Source organism: Delphinus delphis, chromosome 13, assembly GCF_949987515.2.
Source record: "Delphinus delphis chromosome 13, mDelDel1.2, whole genome shotgun sequence".
In the NCBI taxonomy this organism is placed as follows: Eukaryota; Metazoa; Chordata; class Mammalia; order Artiodactyla; family Delphinidae; genus Delphinus; species Delphinus delphis.
The window spans coordinates 8,016,082-8,037,353 of NC_082695.1; the positions used below are offsets into that span (position 1 = coordinate 8,016,082).

General features: G+C 43.4%; 1 protein-coding gene across 4 annotated transcripts; it reads right to left on the reverse strand.

Annotated features, from left to right (window-relative positions):
• Nucleotides 1-34: 34 nt before the first annotated feature.
• Nucleotides 35-19,880, reverse strand: RNF34 (ring finger protein 34). Of its 4 annotated transcripts, none has more exons than XM_060028007.1 (9): nucleotides 19,758-19,880; nucleotides 11,063-11,281; nucleotides 9,369-9,581; nucleotides 9,174-9,224; nucleotides 7,635-7,733; nucleotides 7,173-7,374; nucleotides 1,979-5,141; nucleotides 1,391-1,537; nucleotides 35-243 (listed from the first exon to the last, which is right to left on the reverse strand). In XM_060028007.1, the coding sequence occupies exons 1-7, from the start codon at nucleotides 19,761-19,763 to the stop codon at nucleotides 4,951-4,953; spliced, it is 981 nt and encodes a 326-aa protein (XP_059883990.1). In that variant the 5' UTR covers nucleotides 19,764-19,880; the 3' UTR covers nucleotides 35-243; nucleotides 1,391-1,537; nucleotides 1,979-4,950. The 4 variants fall into 4 exon arrangements, with proteins under 4 accessions (XP_059883990.1, XP_059883989.1, XP_059883988.1 ...); XM_060028006.1 differs by having other exon boundaries at nucleotides 1,979-2,174; nucleotides 3,549-5,141; nucleotides 9,174-9,581; XM_060028005.1 differs by having other exon boundaries at nucleotides 9,174-9,581.
• Between the last annotated feature and the right edge of the window lie 1,392 nt (nucleotides 19,881-21,272).

A 21,272-nucleotide genomic window follows, 5' to 3' on the forward strand; every position in this document is an offset into this window, starting at 1 on the left:
AGGGGAGGGGACGTGGCAGGGGAGGGTAAAAGACTTTACAAAAACTAGGGCTTTTATTTTCAATTTGAAACTTGGAACAACAGACCACAGAACGATTCCATTTTGCAAGTCTCGCTGAGGGAGAAGCCAGTCCGCCACCGTTTTGGGGTTGAGTGAGTCAGGCGCTTTCCTTTGGTCTTTCTGAATCAAAACTGCACTGCTTTCTGGACCGTCTCTAAGGCAGCCTTTATCAAGAAGACATTCCTGTCGGAGAGGAGGATGGACTTGGGAGAAATTCTCTTACTGGAAGCATGAGCTTAGGAATTTTTTTTTTTTGGTGGTGGTGTTTTTTGTTTTGGACACCTTTTTCCTGGCAACTTTGGGGTTTTTGGTGTCAACATAAAATGGACCACACACCACAGCTGCCGTCTTGACATGTTTGTTTGTTTGGTTTTGTTACATCTTACATTATGCAGAACTATTTTTGTACAAATTGTTCAAAAGTTATTTATGCAAGGTTTGAATGCATACCAGTGTTTTTATTGTTTTGAGATTGCCAACTTTCCTGGTTTCCTTCAGGTAGGAGAGAACTTAACCTGTACGTCATACGACTCCGTCTACACACGTGCCCAGATCTGGCAAAACAGGCTAAGACCTTCCAGTTAAAAGCATGTCTAACTGGAAGTTGAGAGCCTGCTTTGTATGTCAAGAAGTTACATAAGCATGTTGTGGATATGTGTAAATTATAGTCAAAGTGAGACACTTTGCTAAATTTCCTCTGTATAGAATTCACCTTTTTCTCAAAATTTTAAAATTCAGACTTCAGCCTTTGAACTCAGGAGGGGTTTGCTCCCGCATATGAGCTCTTGTACTCTACATAGATCTAATTTATACAGTGAGTCAAGAAGTTGAATAAATGATCCAACATAGCCTTTCTTTTCCTTTTTTCTCTCCTTTGAAGTGTGAGTTGAGTTCTCGTTTAAGGTTTAGAACATGGCTGTTTCCTAGTTGTAAAGTTATGCATTCATAAGTGCCATTGTTGTAAGGTGGTGTTTTCCTAGACCTTCCCTGACGCGGTTTTACCTTTGTTGAATTTGTATAAACAATTGTACAAAAAAAAAAACACTCTTGGACTTGGAGGGTTTCTGTTCTAGGGGTGGACTAGAAATTTGACTAGGAAGTCCAGAGGCAGTAGTCTCAACGCCAGTGTATATACTGTTTTGAAGCCAAACAAGGTATAATTTCTTACTCATCTGAGAAATGCGGCAGCCCCTTGGTACGTGTTTTTTCCGTCTTCAGAAAGAGATCTTGCTGTTTGTAGCTAATAAAGGTAACGGGAAAGAACTGTGCTACACTAGTGTCCATGTGTAAGAATTAGGTACGAACTGCCTTAAGGGGCAGGGTGGCTTACCTGTTTGGGTGCTGCTGACCGCACCCGTGTACAATAACTTCCACAGCCACTTGGCATTTCCACTGCCAAAGGGGGACAGGGGTTCATTTCCTCAGCCTCCACTGGACGCAACTCAAGGAGGCCACATCCTGCACTGGTAACCTGGGGCTGGGGTGGTGGAGGCACCTGGTTAGGCGATAACTTCCCCGGGTGGCAGACATAGAAACCAGTGAGAAGTAGACTTTAGATCACAGGATTTTTATACTGGAACAACTGCTCTAGTCATCTGAAAATGAAGATAACCCAGCTTCCTTCCTCAGGCATCAACAGCAACATCAGACTTGGGACTCATGGGACTAGCCTTTCCTGCTGTGGTAGTTTCGTACTGCCCCTGCCCCCCATCCTTTTTTTTTTTTTGCCACGGTGAAATGGTTTTACATCTCATCTAGTTTGTACCGCTGCCTATTACTTTAAATCCAGAGATACTTTCTGACTCAAATTGGAGACATCTGAAGCTGTTGCACCCCAGAATTTAACTCAGGAGATGCATTTAGCAGAGGTTAAGATTAGTTTAACACTCTGTGGTTTATTTATAAAAACGTGGCTTACCTTTGCAAGCCTGATCGTTCATCGTGGAGCACCCACACAAGAGGTCAAGTTGCAGTCTTCTTGGCGGCCTGAGTGCTGTGAGCCTCCGAGTAAGAGTCACCCTCACGTCCAATAAAGGCATCTTCTCCCTTGGGAACCGTTGAAGGAGGACGGTGGTTTTCAAGTGGAATCTCGGCATTAGAGGGCCCTCTTTCCCCTGTAATGTTTCCAGGAGCACACAGGTCAGCCAAGAGAGGAGGTGAAGGAAGGGCTGCCAGGGCTGAGCAGCCAGAGTTTCCATAAGGACACACCACAGAGTAAGGACAGCATCTCTCTAGGCTTGAGATGGCCAAGGCAGGGCACTGGTCACAGATGACCTTCCCCCAAGTGTACTGAACAATCCAGTTAAGATTATACCCCAGTACAGTCTCGACCAGACTCATTCCTTCAAAAATGAGCTTTAGATGAGGCCAGGCCAAGCTAGGTGCCTGCAAACAGCTGCTCTGAGCCCATACACTGTATCTGATGAAGTAATGGAAGGACCATAAACCAGAGGGACCACTTCTTGTAAGAGGATCATAACTTCTTAACCCAGGAAAGAGGAGAGGCCATAACCCTCCTTCCTCTAGGCATCCTGGCCTTTACAAAGGCAGGCACCACGGCCCATCCAAAACATGGAATGACATCCTTCCATCCTGTGAGGACAAGGACAAAGAGACGTCATTGCATTCCATTGTGAACTTCCAGAATTTTATCCATATGATAGATGACCTATTCAGAAAAAGATGCATGGCATGCAGCTAGAAAATGCAGATTCCAGGGAGGAATGTTTGCCCTCTGCCAGATAAGTTAGTCCCTTGCAATTCAGTTATTCCAAGTGTCGAGCCTATTAGGCTAAAAATTTGTTGGCTTCTCACTGAGCCAAGGTTATTTCAAAATGCTACTTAAGAAGATCCACCGTTGAGTTTTTGTTCATTGCTGAAACAAGCACCTGAAACTGTAAGTCCAAAAAGAAACAGTAAACAAGCTGTTCTGAGACTATGAGCAAATAAATCTCAATTTTCTAATTTAAGATACACCAACACCTGCTGCTCAGCTTCTATTTCAGTGTGTTTACCATCACCCACTGGCCTGGATTTGAAGACTTCTCTCCACCAAATTAGGGATTTGTGGGGAACGATGAACTTCTGGAGTTCACCGTCTCAGGAGAAGTACAGACTAAGTGCTCCTAAGGCTTCAGCAGGGGCTGAGCTTTTACTGTCCATCTGAATTGTAGCTAATACCCACCCTGGGCTCTTCAGGCAAGCACAGGAGAAGGGTATTTAGAATATCCACAAGGCTTTGATTTACATGCTCTGACACTCAAAACCAGAAAACGTAGAAAGGCAACTTTTTTTTCACAGCTAGCCAAACTTTCTGCCTTAAGCACAGAGGGGCAAGACTGTTTACCTCCTTTGCTGTAAGTTTCAGGTCTTGTTGATTGACTTCTGGATCCTGAGCACCTGAAGGCATGTGTTAAACACTGCAGAGTCAAAAGATAAAAAACCCACAGGACTCAGCCAAGAAGTTACGTAGTTTCCTAAAAACATACCTGCCCACAAGCCATGGGAATGAATCCACAGTTGGTCTCAACTAAACCAAAAAACCACCCTGATTAGAGCTGGACCTAAAAGAAAAGAGATTTCAGATCATTAATGTCCCAAGAACCTTTTAGCATAAGCTAATGTCTCAGGTTTCTCAGTGTGGTATTAGAAGAGGTAAGAAAAAGTCATCAGAGCTAGGTTCAAATTCTGATGTGACTTTTTTTTTTTTGGCTGCCCCACATGGCTTATGGGATCTTAGTTCCCTGACCAGGGATTGAACCGGTGCCCTCAGCAGTGAGAGCGCAGAGTCCTAACCACTGGACCGCCAGGGAATTCCCTATGGTGACTTTTTAACTGTGAGATTTTCGACAAGTTCTTTAACTTCTCAGAGATCAAGTTCCCCATCTGTGATGTGAGGCAATATCTATTTCAGAATGCTGGAGGTAACCATAAAGCACCTGGCAAAATACCTGGTCACAGTATGTGGCAAATATGTAGTTAAATTTACTGGTAAATTAGCAGCCAAGGTAGACAGGTACAACATCTTTGAAGGTGCTCCTTTCTCTCATGAAGAATGTACTAGACCAGGCCTGGACACCCATTCATGCTGCACCGAAGTGAATTAGGAACTGGCCAGGACAAATGTAAACAAAAGCATTTTTTAAAACCTAATTTTATTCCTAAAGTTCAAACTAGCTAGTGGGTAGCACTGAAAATACACTTGCAATATATAAAAGTGTAAACTGATTACACGTTAATAAAGAATTTAACACACACACTTCTCTAATGAAGGAAGCTAGATGCAGCCCTCGCTATAAAAAGCTGTACCTGAACAAAAATGGACATGTTTAGTCTCAGGCCCTGGTAGTTGACTATAGAATGTCAGTTGTTCCCAATTACGTTTAAACGCAGAAATAGCAACAATGTGGAAAATTACATTCATCAAATAGTAGCATTTAAAATATACATGACTAATAAAATGAACATTCAGAGGTGCCCCTGTTCAGCGTGTACCATGTCGGCCATTTGCAGACAGTGACCTCATCCAAAGAGAGCAGAAGTTTCAAACATCTGAGTAGTTTAAGTTAAAAATAGGATGAAGGAGAAATAAGAGAACAAGATAAATGTCCTCCAAAGAGAACAGTAGCTGATGCCATAAGCAGTCTGACTTCGGCAATTAGTAATCAGAGATGTGTGAAGAAGCCCAGCAGAAACTGGGAAACTGAGCCAGTCCTCCAGCTGACAGGCATACAGCATGGACCAGTGTTGCTGCAACTTAGGATGAATCTTTCCTGTCCCCAGTTAGTCGTGAAAATAATTTTTAAAAATAGCTTCAGATTTTGAACAGGAAGTTTCCAGTCCCTTCTGTGCACTGAAACGTCTGGGATCGAGCCTGGGGGGTCCTCGGCTTCAGGACTTGAAGACGTGCACGGCGCGCACCACGTACTGCCGGCAGATGGGACACTCGCTCATGCGCTTGCCGCACTTGGTGCAGGTGACCATGTGCCCGCACTCGAGCAGGACGCAGTCGATGATGGCGTCCATGCAGATCCGGCACAGGCTGTCGTCTTCCTCGTCCTGCAGCTGCAGCCGCTCGCCATCTGAAAGGCAACAGAGAGCTGGGGCTGCGGGCACGGCCTCTGAGTGACCCAGAGTGACCCCACTGTAAGAGAAATAGTCCCTGCTTCTTGGCACATCGGTTCCTTCCACTAGAAATGGCAATAATTATACCTCATAGGATTTTGTGAAGAATAAATGAGAGATACTTACTTAGCTTAGGACCAGGGATGAAGTGCCTAACACATGTTAGCTATTTAATTCTTTTTTTCCCGCCCCCGCCCCTATTTAATTCTATTTTACATCTGTATATAATACAAGGTTTTTGTGATAGCTTGCTTCTATAAATAAAAATGAAGAAGCCCTAGGCTGTCCTACACACGGGCCTCAGAGTCAGAACACGATTCAAATTTCCAGCCCAACTGTGTGGCCTTGGGAAAGTCACAGGCTCCAGAGCCTCATCCTAGTAGGAGGGGGAGCTTTATTTCTACACCAACGGGAAAGCTATAGAGTCATACATCAAGTAGCCTGTAGTTGAGGGACGGCACCCCCTGAGCCTTGGAAGCATCTCAAAATTCATCTGTGTTTCTGGCTACGATGGTACTGTTGGGAGTCTGTCTAACTCAAAAGGCATGGGACATTCTGGTTCTGAATAAGAAAGGTTCAGAATGAGTTTAAAAAGTTCATTGCAGCCTGAGATTTGGCCATAGAGCTATGGACAGTGAGGCTTCCCTTTGTATAGGTCACAGAAGGGATTAATGGGAATCATAAAGAAGATTAGAAAGAACCAAACAGGAATTCAAGCTTGAAAAGCGAATAGTCCCTGAATTTAAGGAAATAAACACTGTTGTGTCAAGAGAATCTTGTCATCTGGGGTCCTAGTTCATGGTCCATACCATTACTGGAAAGTGGGGAGAAAGGATCCATTAATAAGATAACAGATGAGCCTCTGTAGGCTCCAATGATTAAGATGCCTGTATCTGCTACTGTTGCATCATCTTTGAAGTACGTGTGGGACTTCCCTGGTGGCACAGTGGTTAAGAATCTGCCTGCCAATGCAGGGGACACGGGTTTGAGCCCTGGTCCAGGAAGATCCCACATGCCTCGGAGCAACTAAGCCCATGTGCCACAACTACTGAGCCTGTGCTCTAGAACCCATGAGCCACAACTACTGAAGCCCACGTACCTAGAGCCCATGCTCCGCAACGAGAAGCCACCACGGTGAGAAGCCCGCACACCGCAACGAAGAGTAGCCCCCGCTCTCCACAACTAGAGAAAGCCCATGCACAGCAACAAAGACCCAACGCGGCCAAAAATAAATAAATATATTGAAAAAAGAAAAAAAGAAAAGAAATAGGTGTGCCAAAATACTATCTGCATATTCTGGGCATAAACCTGTTTATCAACAAATGCTGTATTATAACCAGGTTTTAAAGAAAAAAACTCAAGATGACACACGTTAATGATGGGAGGACTGTTTTCTAGATAAGAACATAATATTTGTCAGTCTGAACACCACTGAATTCTTTTTTCTTGCCTATAAATGCTCTGTGGCTTGGCCCTGTTACCAGCTGAGGATTTCTGCTCCATGCTCCATCAATAAATAGTTCAGAAGTTCTTAACCTTAGCTTTTCGTGACTTACAAAGAAACCTACTGATACTTGATGTTAAGAACTACTTAACATCCTGGCTCTAGGGAATTTTTTCCCCCCACTGTTTGATTATCTCAATTGTAGCTTTTAAATCCTCAGTACTGGCCTGCCAGACAGGTTAGTGAGAAAACAAGCCTTTCTTAGATAAAGGAATTTCATTAGAGTTCTAACAAATTATGACCAGAAAAACCAGACTGAACAAAAGATTATCTAACTCATTGGCAATGGTGATCTCAAAGCCAACATCACATAATGAACTTACTGCTTAACAGATCTATAAACAAGTTTATATAACTAATTCACACTCAATAAAAGGATACATAGGTTTCTCAAAAATAAAGTGGACTTAACTGACAGAAACAGGCCAGTTTTTAAAGGCCTAAAGAAAGCTACTACAGGGAAACAAAGGAAAAATAAACCTACATGACTTTTGATTTTCTTCATTCTCTTTGTATAACCGGTTTACTTTCTCTACTAGCTCCCATTTTTCACAACAGCCAGAATAGTTGACAAAATTCCGAGCCAGGATTTCCTTGAGCTGGCGCACGCTCATCCCTTCCACGTCTTCAAGGCTTGACAGGTCAGACAGAGAAGCTCTCACTCTCTTCTTAGCGAGGCCAGATGTCTGAAATCACAGAGTGTGTCCATTACCTCTGTTCCTGCAAATCCAGCAAGGAAAGCAGCATGCTGCCTTCACCCTACAGTCATCACTGGCCCTGGAGATTCTCCCCACACTTCTCCCCAGTTCTTGAAGTGTTTTATGTATTGTGCTGCCTTCAAACCAAAAGAAACATCCTGTGCTAATCTAGCGACAGTCCACATGGGCATTTTCCCTGCCTACCAAGGTGACGTGTCAGGGAAACCAAATTTTATAGGCAGTCTCACCCGCTCCTCCAAGTTTTCTTCATCCTCGTCATCATCGTCGTCGTCGTCATCATCTTCTTCATCATCATCTGTGTTTGCTGAAGCTATTTCACTTCGCACCTACACACATAATACGTATTAGGTCAGGAATCATTTTCCTAATGGTACCAACCCATATTTATCACTGGAGAAAACCCTTCCAATAGATCCTCCCCAAGAATGACTCTTAATACCTGGCATACTCCACACCTTCCTAGGATCCTGAGTGCTGCTGCCCCTCCCAAAGAGTTGGGCACCACATGATTCGATAAACAATTTACCTTCCATAGTTATCTCAAAAGTCAAATTCCTATGTGCGTGTGAATTTTTAAAATCTAACCATAGTATTAACTCCCCAGAAGTTAAGAAGGTCCCATCACAGAATGTCAAAGCCAAAAGCGTATGGAATTGCACTGTGTCCTTAGCAAAGGACCTGCAGCTGGCTGGTTTAACTGGAGCCTCTAAGATACAGGTAGAAACTAAAGCTCTAAGATCAGCCCTAGTGTCAAGGGTATTTGATTTCAAAGATCTCAATCCTACTACCTCATGCTTAGACATTCTAATTCCAAACAATGCTTTCTAGACTAATTCACTGATGGTTGATGCCATTTCTAGTTTTCAGAAATTCCTCAACAATCAGATACTCTTTTCTTTAAGGAGAACAGAAAGCCTAGGACAATGCCCAATTTCAAGTATTCTACCCCACTAGTTCACAAACACTATATTGTATCATCCAAAGACCCACATCTCCCAAGTGGTGTCATATACCCAAAAGTGACACAAAAGTCAGATGTGTCTTACCTTTGCATCATAATTATGCCAGCTGCCATTTGGGAAAATAATAAAACTCCTAGCTTGGGCTTATCTAATTGATGACTCTTTAGAAAGCAACTAGACCACATTTCCCTCTGCTTCTAACCTCTTTCCTCAGAGGAGAAAATTAAATGTGGAAATGAATGTTCAAAACAATTCTTTCAGCATTTTAGAATCATTCATATATACAAATTGAGTATTAATTACAAGACTTTGCATGTTATTCAATTAGTATGCCCAAGGACCTCACTGGGACAACATTCTGCACTGGCATTTCTTTGAAATGAGTAAATAACCATATCCTGTCACTAATTCAGATGGCTGTTTCCCAATATCTAAATTAGAACAATTTTACGGTAGCAAGGCAACTGGGCATTAGGTTAACTTATAGTTTCCATGGTCACTGACACACAAATAGTCCTGCAAATGTTTATATGCTACATTTGACAGTCATTATTTCGACAGCTAGTATTTAACTATATAAGAGAGGGAAACTGAGGTAACTAAGGTCAAGAGACTGATGAACTCTTTTTGGGCCCTTCAGGCAGCATCTGAGCTTGGAGCCTCACATCAGGAGAGCCTGCAAGTGCAGAGTTCAGCAGCACGTGGAACCCCGGCTCAGCAAGGAGTCTTCAGCCCTAAAGCCCCCTCCATATTGGCGGAAAGCAGACGACATGCCAGGCCCTCGGGGTAATTACACCCTCGTACCTGTGCCAGTACTCCAGATCCTAAGGTCCGGTCTCCACCCATAAGCTCTCCCTGAAAGGAAGACATGGTAGCAGATGGGGCTGTATAGTTTGAAAAAAATGAATGTGTAAAAAAGCTAGAAGTCTGGGACCTTGAGGAATTCAGACTGCTCGTGTCCAGGTTGTCCTCAGAGCCCAGCCCACGGTGACACAGTACCAGATCTACCAAGTCTTCTTTCTCTCGACAGGTATCGATCGGTATGTTTCTAAGAATGAGATACTGCCGTAGATCCTTCACTTTCAGTCTCATTAACTGAGGGCGCTGAAAGGCTGTCTCTTGTAATAAGTGACAAGTGGAACATCTACGGAGATTTTCTTGTAAGATCGAACAAACGGAGCAAAAGTCTTTCTTGCAGTCACAACATACATGCTGAAGAAACAGATAGGAAAGAAGCATTTAATGAGAGCCAGATACAAGCCATTGTGAAAGCACTAGTTTTCCTTTTGCCTTCTATTAAAATTAAATTTTAGTTCTTATGAAGTCCCCCATGGCACCAGACCCATGGGCATTTTCGTGTTCTAAAAGTGGTGAAAATCAAAACAGTCACTGCTGAGGCAGTTTGGATTCACAGAAGTTCAAATACAGACCTTTAAGAAAAACATACTCTTGTGTTAATGAATTAAAACCTTTCCACCCCTTCGGGCAAACGTAATTAGCAAAACAGAGCTGACTTGAACCACATGGAGCAGAAAGCATGACCACAAACTCTCTTCCTGCTCTTTGCCTATGTGAAAATTTCCCCATTTAAAGAGAAGGGGGACTGCAGGCTTCCCTGGTGGCGCAGTGGTTAAGAATCGGCCTGCCAGTGCAGGGGACATGGGTTCGCGCCCTGGTCCGGGAGGATCCCACATGACATGAAGCAACTAAGCCCGTGTGCCACAACTACTGAGCCTGCGCTCTAGAGCCCACGAGCCACAGCTACTGAACCCATGCGCCACAACTACTGAAGCCTGCACACCTAGAACCTGTGCTCTGCAACAAGAGAAGCCACTGCAATGAGAAGCCCGCGCACCGCAACAGAGCGGCCCCCACTCGCCGCAAGTAGAGAAAGCCCACGCGCAGCAATGAAGACCCAATGACACCAAAAATTAAAAAAAAAAAAAAAGAGAAGGGGGAAAAGCCTAACACAGGGAAAGAGAAAGGCAACTGATCTCTCAAGGTCAATCCAAGCAAACAGAGGACCCCACTTATACAGTAATCTGTACCCTAGAGCCTTAATCACAATCAAAGCCATTCCACAAGCAAAACTTAAAAGAAGACATGATGATGTGGTCATTTCTGCTTGGGGCATTGTTCCCACAAGCTAACACCTTGTTTGTTAAGTATTTCAAAGGACTGGATTGACAAGCCTGGGAGATGGCCCAGCAATATGATGGTTCTCAGAAAGAACAACTTTCTGTCCTAAAGAAAATAACGGTTTTAGCTGTTATTTTGCATGTTGAATCTTTAAACAGTAGCTAATGTTAATATACTCATTTCTTCACTTGAGTTAATGTGGGTGGGGATACATTTTTTGAAACTTGAGATCAAAGTTATAGTAAATCTTCTCTGAACAAAATTGCAGACTAATTAAATCTCTTGCTTCAGAACATAAGAATCAAAGTGTATGAACAGGTCAGAGTCCAGGAGAAAGAATGGCTGAGCAACATGAGAAGTAACAACGTCTAGTCAGAAAACCTGAGCAGTGATACAGTCTCTGCAACTCAGCACTTTTCTAAATGGGGAATGGTTATTAGGACTTTTTGATATTTGTATAAGAAGAAATGAATATTCATTAGTATTCAAAATAACATACAATCAAGAATTGTGATACATGTGTTTTTTTGTGTGTAACATTTCATCCAACTCACCTTCTTTCTAAAGACTGAAAATGAAAGTCCACAGGCTTTGCAAACTATATTAGGCCCTTCTGTAGGTGCTGGTGGGTAAGTGGTAAAATCAGAGCTCGGTGTAAATCTGAATGGACCAGTGCCTCCTGCAAATCCTGACTGTTGGCCCCTGACAGCTCCAGTCCCCATGACTTCATTCAGCAGCCCACAGCACGAAGCCCACATAGACGTGGCACCCGCCTGGAAAGGAACGAAAATAGGCACCAGTTTAAAGCTGATTGGAACCTGGGCTCTCTGGGATTCTCGGGGAATGCCATTCTGGAGAGGCACGTTTGCCCTAAATAATTTCGAAATTATTCTTTTAAGCATCAAAATTTTAAGCTATTGGGAAGTGGATAATATTCTGGTATTTACAAAGAATATTTGGCTTTGGGGATACTCATGATATATTGTTAACAAAGGAGAAGATACAATATGAACCCAATTTCGTAAAACAACAACAAAAAACACATATGCTTAGAGATACACGTGCATGCACACAGAAGAAAAATGACTAGATGGAAGTAAGTGCTGTGCAATATTTGGGATATGCTTACACCGAAAAAAGCTGTTCACTGTTTATCTGAAGTTCAAATTTAACTGAGTGTCTTGTATTCTATCTGGCAACCTTAGACTGGTGACTACAGCACCGTTCTATAGGCTGAGGCAGATTTCCCCAGCTATCATTTAGCAGAAAGAATATAAATTCTAATTACTTAATTTCATTAAACTTCTGTCCTCTCATTTGTATCTGGGCATAATAAACTATGGCATGTGGAAACTTTTTTGATTTTTTAAAAATGACTGGGAAAACATCAAAATGCCAGTTGAAGTGCTCTCTAGGTTTTCATGTATATCTCGTATAATTTGTTTTCCCCTGCTTTCCAAACCTTTATAAGGAATATTATTAATTTAACATTAAGGAAAATATTTTAAAAAAGCAAACTGAGAATACTGAACACAATTTCTGATGACTTGATAATCATAATGACGTTTTGAGGTGTAAGGGCTATTTGCCACTCCACTAAGTGGCTTGAAACTAATATGCTGCCTTTTATGTTTTTTCCTCTCATCTCTTCCCTTTCTGTGAATCACCACTGCTATCACTATATCTACCTCTAGCAACCTGTCTCTCCTTTTTTACTGCATTCAGAAACCTGATAACCAAGCTTGTTAGAAGTGTATATAAAAATACATTTTCAGTGAGGGCTCAAGGCATTTTCCTATGCTTAAAATATAAAGCTACACTGTTTGGAACCAATGAGCTTTTGCCCCTTGTCCTACTACTTATGCATATTCTAGACTCTAGATAATGTGATAAGTAATGGAAGTCCAGGTAGGTGAGGTCTTATTAGTTAAAATGGCATAACAAAGGCACTGTTCCATTTATTTTATTATCTAATTCTGTCAAACATTTACTGCTTGTCCAATGAGCTCTTAAAAAAATTTTTTTTAAACAACCTTAAAAGGCTATTTGGAGGGACTTCCCTGGCGGTCCAGTGGTTGAGACTTCGCCTTCCAGTGTGGGGGTGCGGGTTAGATTCATGGCTGGGGAGCTGGGATCCCACATGCTTTGTGGCCAAGGGACCGAGGCATGAAGCAGGGGCAATGTTGTAGCAAATTCAGTAAAGACTTTGGAGATGGTCCACATCAAAAAAATAGTAATAATGGGACTTCCCCGGCGGCGCAGTGGCTAAGAATCCGCCTGCCAATGCAGGGGACACGGGTTCGAGCCGTGGTTCAGGAAGATCCCACATTCCGCGGAGCAACTAAGCCTGTGCGCCACAACTACTGAGCCTGCGCTCTAGAGCTGGCGCGCCACAACTACTGAAGCCCGCGCGCCTAGAGCCCATGCTCCACAACGAGAAGCCATGGCAATGAGAAGCCCACGCACCGCAACAGAGTAGCCCCCGCTCGCCGCAACTAGAGAGAGCCCGCGCACAGAAATGAAGACCCAACGCAGCCAAAAATAAATAAATAAATAAATAAACGAAAAAGAAAAAAAAGAATCTGCCTGCCAATGCAGGGGACACGGGTTCGAGCCCTGGTCCGGGAAGATCTCACATGCCGCGGAGCAACTAAGCCCGTGTGCCACAACTATGGAGCCTGCGCTCTAGAGCCCGCGAGCCAGAACTACTGAAGCCTGTGCACCTACAGCCCGTGCTCTGCAACAAAAGAAGCCACCACAATGAGAAGCCTGCGCACCTCAACGAAGAGTAGCCCCTGCTCACCACAACTAGAGAAAGCCCACGCGCAGCAACGGAGACCCAACACACCCGGAAAAAAAAAAAAAGAAAGAAAGAAAGACAGTGGTTGGACTCACCAGGAGAGCCTTAAAAAATACTGGTGCCTGAGTCCCAGCCCCAAGATTCTGATTTAACAGGTCTGGGGTACAACCTGGGCCTCAGAATTTTTTTTAATTCCCTATGTGATGTGAATGTACAGTCAAGGTTAAAAGGTTAACACCTGCTCGGTCTAGGGGATTTCTCCTTTCTGCCTACATCATTTCAGCTGGAGAATCACTCAGATTCCCAAATGGAAGGGGCTGTGGTTACTTCTGAAGCCTGTGCCTCTAGAGTTCTAGAACCAACATCTCTGCCACGTGCTCCTCACTACCTGTGTAGGTACCGCCCCTTCACACCCCCATCCCCAAGTAGTGGGATTTGCCTCTAGTGTTTCCTTTCCCCCTCTGGTTTCCCCTAATCCTTTCAGAAAGGATTAGCTCAGAAGGCCTCAGCTGAGTTTTTAACAATTTAATCTGATTCTTATATCAGTTCCTTTCCTTTTAAAAAAAAAAATTTTTTTTTAATGTTTTTGGCTGCACCACACGCGCATGTTTTAGTTCCCCGACCAGGGATCGAACCTTCCTGCAGTGGAAGCTCGGAGTCTTAACCACTAGACCGCCAGGGAAGTCCCCAATCAGTTCCTTTCCTTTACCACATATCAGCCTGGAAGTTAAGCTGAAATTTGGTGCCCTCCTTCATTTTACTTGCTCTTTGCTTTTTGGCCCAGATTTCTTACTTCCTAACTTATTCCTCTACATATTTTCTTGGGTGAACTCTCCAATACTGGGAGAAAGACAGTGATTTCTGGGTCTGTCAAAAAGCCATTTGGCAAACTATTTTTGTCCTTCTTCACCCCCAAGTTGAAGAATCCACCCAGAAAATGAATCTTCCAAACTTAGGGTCCATCTCCCTGCCTCCGGTTAGTATGTTTCATCTTCTTGTACTTTCCCTTAAAGTCCTAATTGCCTGAATTTCTTCTGCGTGTCCCCTCAGGGCACAGGGATCCCTATTTAAGGACTATTACCTTGCCCTAATAATGCTTTGAGTGTCCTATACTGACCTTTCTCCTCTCAAATCTGTCCAAATTTCTGTTAATACTTGATATAACAGTCCCATTTTTCAAGTGACAGAATCTACAAAAGCAATTAGGGAACAATTTAAGAGAGCGTTTTCCCAACAGTTTATTGAACGTGTGCTCTTGGGAAAGGGGCGGGGAGGCGAACATGAATTTATTCTCTGAGCTCTTGACTCTCTGTCTTTGTTATATTTCCTTAGAGCCCAGTTACCGTACCTGGTAGGGTCATAAACAAAAAGCTTCCCCTTTTTGCACCCTCCCCTTAAAAGCTTTAGAGACCCAAGTTCATGTTCTCTCTACTTCCGTCGTCCCTATCCTCTAAGATCTTCCGCCAGTTTAATCAGCCTGCATTCCGTTATTTTTCTTTTATTCACACTCTGCTTACCTTTTGATAGTAAGATTGAAGCGTATTTTCCGAACTACTACCTTTCCACGAATAAAGCCAAAGTCTGGATCTCTGCTATGATCTGGGCTTATGTGACTAACAATTCTAAACCCTACTTGGGACCATGGTTGACAGCAGGACTCTACAGACTAAACCACATGAATCCAAGAGGTGAGAAGGATGGTTACACTTCCTCTCTTGACCATGAATATGGACCATCAAAAACAACATAGAGAATAACCGAATAAGGCAACCATCTACTTATGTCTGATACAAAACTCCTAGTTTAGAGAATTTAGCTGTGTTTCTAGTTGACTTTCTAGCCATCAATGACTACTGAAAATAAATAACTTTTTCTTGATAAACCTAATCCCTTTCCTAAACATCCTGTTAGACTAAAATTGCTCCTGAGTAGATTAGCCATGGAACCATGGCCTGCCAGGCATCAATTAAGAACCAGATCTCATATTAAAAACTTACATGGCCCACAGTAAGAAATTAAATTGTAAAGCCTCCTGTTTGGACTGCCCCAGACACCTAGATCTCTTCATGTTATTCTAGTATCCAATGCCAGTTCTCATGTTTTCAAAGACAGTGCACCAAGATTTTAGGGAGCCAATAACACTACATTTTTTTCTCACTCCCATTTTAAAACTGAGTAAAGAAATAAGACAAACAGAAATTTAAATATTTGCTTTTTTACTGGTAACACCAATTGGAGAACATGACTTTAGCTCTGCAGCCAACTGGTCTTGATAACATGCCAGCCAGCCACCAGCACAGCTGACCAACAGCAGCTTACCATCTAGTTGACCAGAGTCCCTTCCCTACCCACAGGAAGATAAATCTGAGAAGGTCTCAGAAAAGTACTGAAGCAAGCATGTTCAGCTCCTTTGCTAAAATCACCAACATAAAAGTTCGTCTTGTTCCTTCCTAAAGAATGAATTAGAAATTCCCTCCCCTCTGTAGGAGTACAGAGGAGGGGAGGAGACTGTGATCCACAACTGTAAACACTTTGCAGGAGAGTGGGACTGACAGTTTCCAGTGCTGTGACACTTATTTCCACAATAGCACCACCACCAATTTTTTAAGCACTCTCTTGGGTTCCTCAGTCAGATTCACACAATACAGGCCCATTCTGAATCATCATTTCAGTCAACAAAAGCAAGAGGGAATGTGTTCTTTCTTTGCAAGAGCAGTAGCCCAGCCTTCTTTTTGGCAGAGTGCCAGTTTTCAAATGGCTCAAGGTTCAGCTGTCTTTGATTGTGCGTGTGCGTGTCTGTGTGAGATCTAATGTGCTTTCTAGAATATCTGGGGGTTGGGGCGGGGAGACGTCCAAAATGCTCAACTTACAGAATTAACAAGTTTACTACAAACTTTGAATCCTATTCTAAACTACATCAGGATGTGATCCCTTTTAATTATTCCACCAAATGTAATAGTAGCCAGGCAAACTAGAATAAAGACCAAGAAAAGCTGTAGTGATTTCCATGAAGATTAAATGACAGCCAGAGAGAGAGAGAGAGAGAGAGAAGGGGGAGTGGGGAAGTTGATGGGTTTGAAAACAGCAAAAAACTAAATGATCATAGTCTAAATCATTTGCTTTTGATTAAACTAGGTAAACAGCAGTAATCATAATGCCACCTCCTAAGAGTTGCTTGCCTCAACTCTAAATTAAATATGGTAATATTTTACACAGTTATTTTAAGGATAAACCTAGAAGTTTCAATTTCAAGAACATTAATTTTCTTGGATGCTGTAAGAAGCTACAAGGACCAGGCAGGGATTCAGTTCTTCCACCAGTGGAAGCTTCTTCAGAGAACTCAATCACCACAAGCTTTGTCTTTAAACTCTGAACAACCTTCAGTTTGCTAAAACTCAATGTCCTTATGTTAAACAATATGAAAAGATGTTTCAAATCTCAGTACCAGTGATATAAGAGAGTAAGTTTTACAGTTTAAATTTCAATTAGGTTAAACTTCCCTACAGAAATTAAAGTAAACCAGAAGAAACCATTAAGATAATAAGCAAAAATCTTTACTCTATTTAGAGCCACTGGAGGAACAGTTCCTTAAAAAGGGAAAGAATTTCTTACTGAAACTGCTGCTTCAACTGAAATACAATACACCAGGAACTCTGCGATCTTAATGATTAAATATCAGGCTATATACCACAAAGGAGGAAATTCTACATCCTAAGTTCTTTCTCTCATACCATTTGGACATTAAGCAGGATGCAAAAACAAATGCTGATCTTAAAAATGTAATATTTTTAGGTAAGACATTTGGCCAAATTGATTGATTTTTACAAATAATGTCTTCTGGAGATCATAAATGTTACCTTCTTCATGTTTGGGTTTTGTTTTCTTTTCTTAAAACAGTATACTTGGTACTTCCCTGGTGTCGCAGTGGTTAAGAATCCGCCTGCCAATGCAAGGGACACGGGTTCGATCCACGGTCTGGGAAGATCCCACATACCGCGGAACAACTAAGCCCGCAGGTCACAACTACTGAGCCCATGTGCCACAACTACTGAAGCCCGCGCGCCGCAGCAAAGAGCCCCTGCTCGCCGCAACTAGAGAAAGCCTGAGCACAGCAACAAAGACCCAACGCAGCCAAAAATAAGTAAATAAAATTAAAAAACAAAACAGTATACTTGACCCTTAGCACCACTCCCCCACCTTTCAGAGAAAAGAGGAAAAAAAAAAAGGAAAAGGAAATTACATTAAACAGATTACTTTCGTCTTGATGTCTTGTTTTGAGCTTGGAAGAATGAACATGATTAGTACAATTAAGGGTGAGATCAATATAAATATGGGAAAACAGGAAGGAGATTAAATCAAATTAGCATAAGATACTAATTTGGATTTTTTTTAATCCCTTATAGGAAGTTAATTAGATGCTACTCTAAGGTAAAATGGTTACTTGAATCTTTGAGACACACCTATTTCAAAACAACAGTTTCTAAACAATAACAAAAAAAGACAAAAAAATTAAAGGAAGAAAGTAAATACCCATTCTACACATATACTAAAATCAGCTCCTGGTCCTGGGTTTGTGTGAAGATGTACTTATCTGATTGCTTGGCTTTTAAATTAATTTTAATTCCACTGAAATTTTAATTTAATACTTGCTTAGATGAACATTCACATGTTAGAATTCCATGACATCAGGAATTAATGCCCCTGCCCAGAATCTATAGCTACCGCAAAATTAGACAATTTCAATATGAAACAAAGTTAATAGCCCCAATCCTAAATTTTGTGAATCCAGTTTTCACGAAAACTTAAATGAAAAGCAGTATCTTCATAACTGTCATCTTGTTCAGACTGATGTCTATTTAGGTCTGCATTTTGTTTCATAAAATATACCTTTTTATATTTTCAAATCCCATCCAACTTTGTTTCTAAAATTTCAACTCAGAAAGCAGTATCCTCCACCTAAATTCAAAAACACTTCTGAAAAAATTTCAACACTGTACTTGCCCTTAATTCTCTCCTTCTAAACCTTGTTTCTTGATAGGTCACAAATTTAATATTTACTAATAAAGTTACTGACATTCTTTGAGGCATTATGTATAAAGATCCCTTATTGGTTTTTGGATCTTAACACACAGCGGGATGATGGTTTTCAGGAAAGAAAGCTAGTTTTAGATATTTTAATAGGTATTCTAAGTTGAAATATTTTATAGCTGAACTGGGAAGTTAAAAAATAAGCTCTTTGAATATCCTCATACTTTAACACCCAGTTCGGAAGTTACCTATTCCAAAAATCTTCCTTGCTTCCTAGAGCCAGAAAAAATCCTTTCTTGCTCCTGAGGGTTTTGCATTTTTTTGATACCTTACATCAAATTCTGCCTCATAATGTGGTTTCTTGAGAATGTCTCTTCTCTTTTGGTTGGCAAACTCCTAAAGGGTGGGATTATATTTTGAATTACTTCTACGCATGATATATTCCTCTTAGCTAACACATAGGAAATGCTCAACAAAATATCTTCTTGGGGCTTTGTGAAGGTAGAGGTTTAGCTAGCAGTTCACTCTGTTATTTTTCTTACCCACGCCAATCACACCTCTTCACTGAGATTAATGAAATCAACGATGTCTGAAAGAGTATCACCTTATGACTCACCCCACTTGGTTTGAATCAATACGTGAATTGATTGTTGTACCCAGAGCTCTTTAGAACTCTCAGCGATCAAGTTGAGAGAATCAGCTCCCAAAAGTAGGCCAGAACCTCCCCCCTCCCCCCTCTTCCTTAAACTTCTCACTCAGTGATGCTCCCACGCTCTCACACCCACCGTGAAGACTCAAGCTGTCAAATTACTTGCTGCGTACCTAGCAGCGATGGAGACACAACGGGTTTGCTAAGAGCTCTAGGTCACGGCCCCTGTGTTAAGCCTGCAAACAGATCCTTCAGGGTGGGATCCCCGCCCCGAGACATTTCTAACCAGTTAGCCGGGCCCCAGCCTCACGACTCCCCGCACAACCCCTTTTCCCTTCGTCCTGCAGTTTCCGTCCTGCGACAGTCCCGTGGTGCTCCCAACATTTGGGTTAGTTCAAGGACTCGGGGCGGGAGAGGGCACGCTGTGGGCAAAGGCACGGAGGGTGAGGCGAGCACCAGGGGGTCTGCCTCCGGCCCCCGAGGACACGGACAGGGCCCAGCGCGGAGAGGGGCCCACCAGGCGTGAGTGCAGGGCGGGCCCGGGCTCTCCCCCGGCCTCGGGCTCGCTGACGGAGGCGCTGTGGGAGTTGGAAACGTCCGGGAGCCCACGACATCCGCCCTGCGGGTCAGGGCCCCAGAAGCCGGCGGGGGACCCCCCTCCGCGGAGCTCTCCGAGGTGCCGGCAGGGTAACCCCTGAGGCGAAAGGAAGGCACTTCGAGCGCACTGGCCGGAGAGGAGAGGAGGGACTGCCCGGCCCCACCGGCCCCTCACCTTCATGGCCGCGACCGCCGCTTCTGGGTCGGCTCTGCCGAGGAATTCAGCACCATAGCAGAACCTACCACAACCACCTTCCTTCCTTCTGGGCGGCGATACTGAGGCTCCCGAGGCGACCCAGCGTCCAGACGTAAGGGGCGTGGTCACGCCCGCCGCGCGCGCCCGGGAAGATCGCCGAGCGGCGGCCGACTCGGCCAATCCGGAGCTGACACTCGGGGGGCCGGTCACCAAAGCCAATGAAGTGGCGGGAATGGGGCGGGGCCTCCGTCGCAGCCTGGAAGGCCGAGAAAGAATCCATTCCGCCCCAAGCAGAGATGGGCGGGTCTGGGCGTGGCGGGAGTCACCGAGCGGTTTTCTCCGCGGTTTTCTCCGCTGGATTGCTGAACTTGGAGTCAGCGTACCCTGCAGGAAACTGCAGCAGAGATCTGGGTTCAGGGCTGGGTGGTCAAGTTCCTCTGGAGATGAGGGCGGGAAGGGGCGTGGTAAATTTGAAAACGCCGGTTGGTTGGAACTTTTTTGTTATAGCGGTCAAAGCAGGGCCTCGGATTTCCTCCCCAGACATTCACGCCTCTCACAGTCGGTAATGACCTCAGGTCTCCTCTCTGGAGGGTCTGGTAAGCAGTGGCAGCTGCGCACGCAAGGACGCGGCTTTAAAAAACGTTTTATTGAGAACACTTGAAGAACCAACGGTTCTCAAATCCCAGCTGCTCTTTTAGAGCGACATAACAAAATAACCAAATCCTAGCACGGTGAGAGAATTAGGGTGAGCCCTTGGAGTTGACTTTATTTGGACAGAGAAAATTAGTTTGTAAATTAAAGTATCGATTTCTTCAGGCTGACCTGATGACACTCCGTTGGTTTTCCGATACTTCTTCCTCTCCTCTCTTAACTCAACCAGTACTTAAATAAATATTTAAGTAGAGAAAGAGATATGAAGATGTCAATTCACGTCTCATGAGAACCTGACTGTTCTATTCCTTTTGAATAGATTTGCTTATATGTACTATGTCAGTTTAAAACACAAAGCCACCCCACTTCCTTAGACTGCAATAATACTTGGGGTTTTTTGTTTATTTATTTTTATTTCTTTATTTTTTCTGCTGCGTTGGGTCTTTGTTGCTGTGCACGGGCTTTCTCTAGTTGCGGTGAGCGGGGGCTACTCTTCCTCGCGGTGCGTGGGCTTCTCATTGCGGTGGCTTCTCTTGTTTCGGAGCACGGGCTCTAGGTGCACGGCCTTCAGTAGTTGGAGCACGCGGGCTTGGTAGTTGCAGTGTGCTGGCTTAGTTGCTCCAGAGCATGCGGGATCTTCCTGGACCAGGGCTCGAACCTGTGTCCCCTGTACTGGCAGGCAGATTCTTACCCACCGCGCCACCAGGGAAGCCCAATACTTGTTTTTTAGCTTACTTATTTTTCTTGCTTCAAGCATTGCTCAGATAATATAATTTAACATCTGTAGTCCTGGATTTTCTTCTTTGGAAAAATGCAAAGAAAGCCTTTCATTCACCATGTGGG

What these genes read in the sequence shown, in the direction of transcription:
- RNF34 (XM_060028006.1), bottom strand. An exon ending in TTTCAGTCTTTAGAAAGAAG is followed by an intron (nt 9,582 to 11,062) that starts GTGAGTTGGATG and finishes CTGTTTCTTCAG; the next exon opens with CATGTATGTTGTGACTGCAA. An exon ending in AAGAAAACTTGGAGGAGCGG is followed by an intron (nt 7,375 to 7,634) that starts GTGAGACTGCCT and finishes CTGTGATTTCAG; the next exon opens with ACATCTGGCCTCGCTAAGAA.